Here is a 2,872-nt window from a genome sequence, read left to right as displayed (position 1 = left end):
GCATGCTGCGGAACTGGAGCCTCCACATCAGTCTCAGCAGGTGTCTCAGAGATGTGTAGGCAATCACTATCTTCAGAGTCTGCCTCAGCTGCATCTGTGATGTGAAATAGTGCAATGTTAATTTGTGTTATTCTTACTACTGTGTTAAATTTTGCATACTTGGCTCACATTAAATCACTGACTTCAAACACTGACTGCCATGCAGTGTTGGAGTGTTTTGCTTGCCATTGTTGGGTTGGAATGCCCACTTGTTGGAATGCCTACTTGACTGACATGCCTACAACTCCCATGATGCATTGGGTTTATGAGAGAAAACGTGGACTGGAGTCGACATGTACACTGTTTTTTGCCTGGGTGTATGTGCACGATTAAACATTACGTTGAGGTGTATGGTTGCATGCATCTTGGATACTTGCTGCACCGGATGTGTCCAGCTGGGTGACTCCAACCACTGCCTCAGGCTGAATTGTCGCCTCCACCAGGTCCTCCAGGTCTGTGTTGTTGGGTACAGTAAATTGGTCCCCTCCTGTGCCACTTGCCTCCTTCAGCCTTTCGGCAATGCATTCCTTGGCACAGCTCCGCAGCTCGTACCACCGTTTTTTTAGGTCATCGATGCTGCCGTGGATGACACCCACAGCATTCACCTTGGTCTTTATGCGCAGCCATATCCTTCTTTTCTGAGCCTCTGGTACTTTGAGTGACATCTTCCCAAAAAGCTTGTCATGGCTCTTGCAGACCTCCCCAATGAGATTTTCAAGTTCTCTCTCACTGAACTTCATCTTCCTCATTCTGGGTGTGGCACTATCCCCTAATGCTGTTTTGTCCATCCTGGGGTAAAGAAAGTTGCAGAAAACAGACTTGGGTGTGTTTCAGCTAAGCTCCAGTATTCTTCCTCCTCCTTTGAGCCCCTCTGGGCACTAAATGAGGCATGGGCTGGATGATTTCCTGTTTGTGAGGTCATCAGCATGCTTCCAATGTGACACGCTTTTTGCGAAATCGCAAATAGCGATTTCGCTATTTGCAATTTCACTAAAAGCAAAATCTCAATTCATATTTTTTGCATTTTAGCACGTCGCTTTTGGGATCTTGCTGATCGTTTTTGCAATTTTTTGCGAATCTATTTTTTCACTATCGGCTTTATGCATTGCGGATAGCAATTTCTAAATTGCGATTCAATCTTTTTCGCAATTTAAGAATCAGCATTTTTGAGTTTGATGCATGTGCCTGATTGACTGCAGATCTATCACTTTACAACAGGTTTGTGTTCTGCATATTTTGCACATAGTTTAATTTATATGTGTAAAAGTTAGCTCTGTGACGTGCCACAGCTCCTTCCTAACCTGCTTTTAAAAATGGTTCAGTCGAACTCTTTCTGCCTGTATTCTGCATCGTTTGTTTTTATTATATGGTTTTATTTTCGTACACTGTATATTTCTATCTTTTTTTTAGCACTTTGTCAAGGTTTTAATTAACCAAACAATAAAACTGAATTACAGTAATATGTACTCCAACTCTCCATAAGGCCATTGGTCGTCATTTTCTTGTTTAGTAGAAATGTATTCCAGCATGAACTCCATGGCCCAATGGTGCAGTTTAGCAAATAGAGTGGCTAAAAGCATGCTTTAAAAAAGTATTTTTCTTAACATGCAGGGGATTAGTGAGTTGCAGCTACAATTTGCAGCTTCTAGTCACTTGATTTTCTTGGCTTCTCCTACTACTATGCTGTAAGCAATATATAATCTATCTATGTAGGTTATTCTTTATATTGATTTACTGTTGTTGGATACTTTAAGTACTTAAGCCATTTTAAAAGAATTGAGTTAAACAATGGAGGGACTGAGCTTGAGTCAGAACTTAGATCACATATCCATTAGTGAGTGTCATCCATTTAGGTTTATGGCAATAATGATGAAAAGGGATGCATATGAAGTGTCGCCGAACTATATGGAGAACAAGTAAATCTACGACACCACAACATAGAAACCTAAATCGATATTTATTTACATGTAAATACTCCTATACAGAAGACAGTGAGGGTAACTAAGTCAGCACAGACAATAACCAAATTAATGCATTCAGTAGTTCAGGTAAGTTCCAATCCAATGTATGCTCAAAACCTCATTTGGATCCGCCGAAAAAATCCAATAATGTCCATAATCAAAATCCAATGAGTTGAGGGAGCGACTCAAATTTGCCAAGAAATATCAAAGGTTCACAGATGTGGATTCCCCAAAGTGTTCTTTAATGATATTATTTCAACAGAGATAGTGGCGACCAGTAGTACATCTACATTGTTCATTAATCAGTACACATGTCAAACAGCCGACGCGTTTCGTCCAGATATGGACATCATCAGGGCTGTTGAACCAAAACATAAAATCAAAAAGATATAGATTAATTTTCTATACTGCTATAAATATACAAAGAATTGAAACACTTTAACAAAAACAATTTACTTTGATAATCTGTCTATTGCACAATATTAGACACCTGCCTATTTAACACGCTAAAAATGAAAAGAGCATTACCCAAAAATAGTCCTATTTGCAAAGAACACTTGTACACCCTCACTGGAACTCACCACAAGTTTAAGTTAGTACTGTAATCAGCATACCTCTTATTTATGAACACTTTGAATAAACGAGATTCTGATTCATCACTTGTAAAGTCAAATAATTCGACAGCAGTGCACCCATATAGAAATAATCTGTAAACATAATACATGAAATTCAAAATACAGTCATAATATAAGTGCATATATTATCGCATGGTAAGACAACCCTACTGTGAAACCCTATTAACCCATGTCTGATAGAGCTTGCTAAGTGAATTATATACTGGATACAACACATTGTCCCTAGTGCTATAGTTC

General features: G+C 39.0%; 1 protein-coding gene across 1 annotated transcript; it reads right to left on the bottom strand.

Annotated features, from left to right (window-relative positions):
* Positions 1 to 368: 368 nt before the first annotated feature.
* On the bottom strand, positions 369 to 788 carry LOC147723093 (nuclear apoptosis-inducing factor 1-like). Its single transcript, XM_086967443.1, has one exon. The coding sequence runs from the start codon at positions 786 to 788 to the stop codon at positions 369 to 371; it is 420 nt and encodes a 139-aa protein (XP_086823569.1).
* Positions 789 to 2,872: the final 2,084 nt, after the last annotated feature.

The sequence above is a fragment of the Lissotriton vulgaris genome, chromosome 4_1 (assembly GCF_964263255.1).
Source record: "Lissotriton vulgaris chromosome 4_1, aLisVul1.2, whole genome shotgun sequence".
Taxonomy (NCBI): Eukaryota; Metazoa; Chordata; class Amphibia; order Caudata; family Salamandridae; genus Lissotriton; species Lissotriton vulgaris.
The sequence above is the reverse complement of the archived record's forward strand: the minus strand, read 5'-3'. Positions and strand labels throughout refer to the sequence as shown.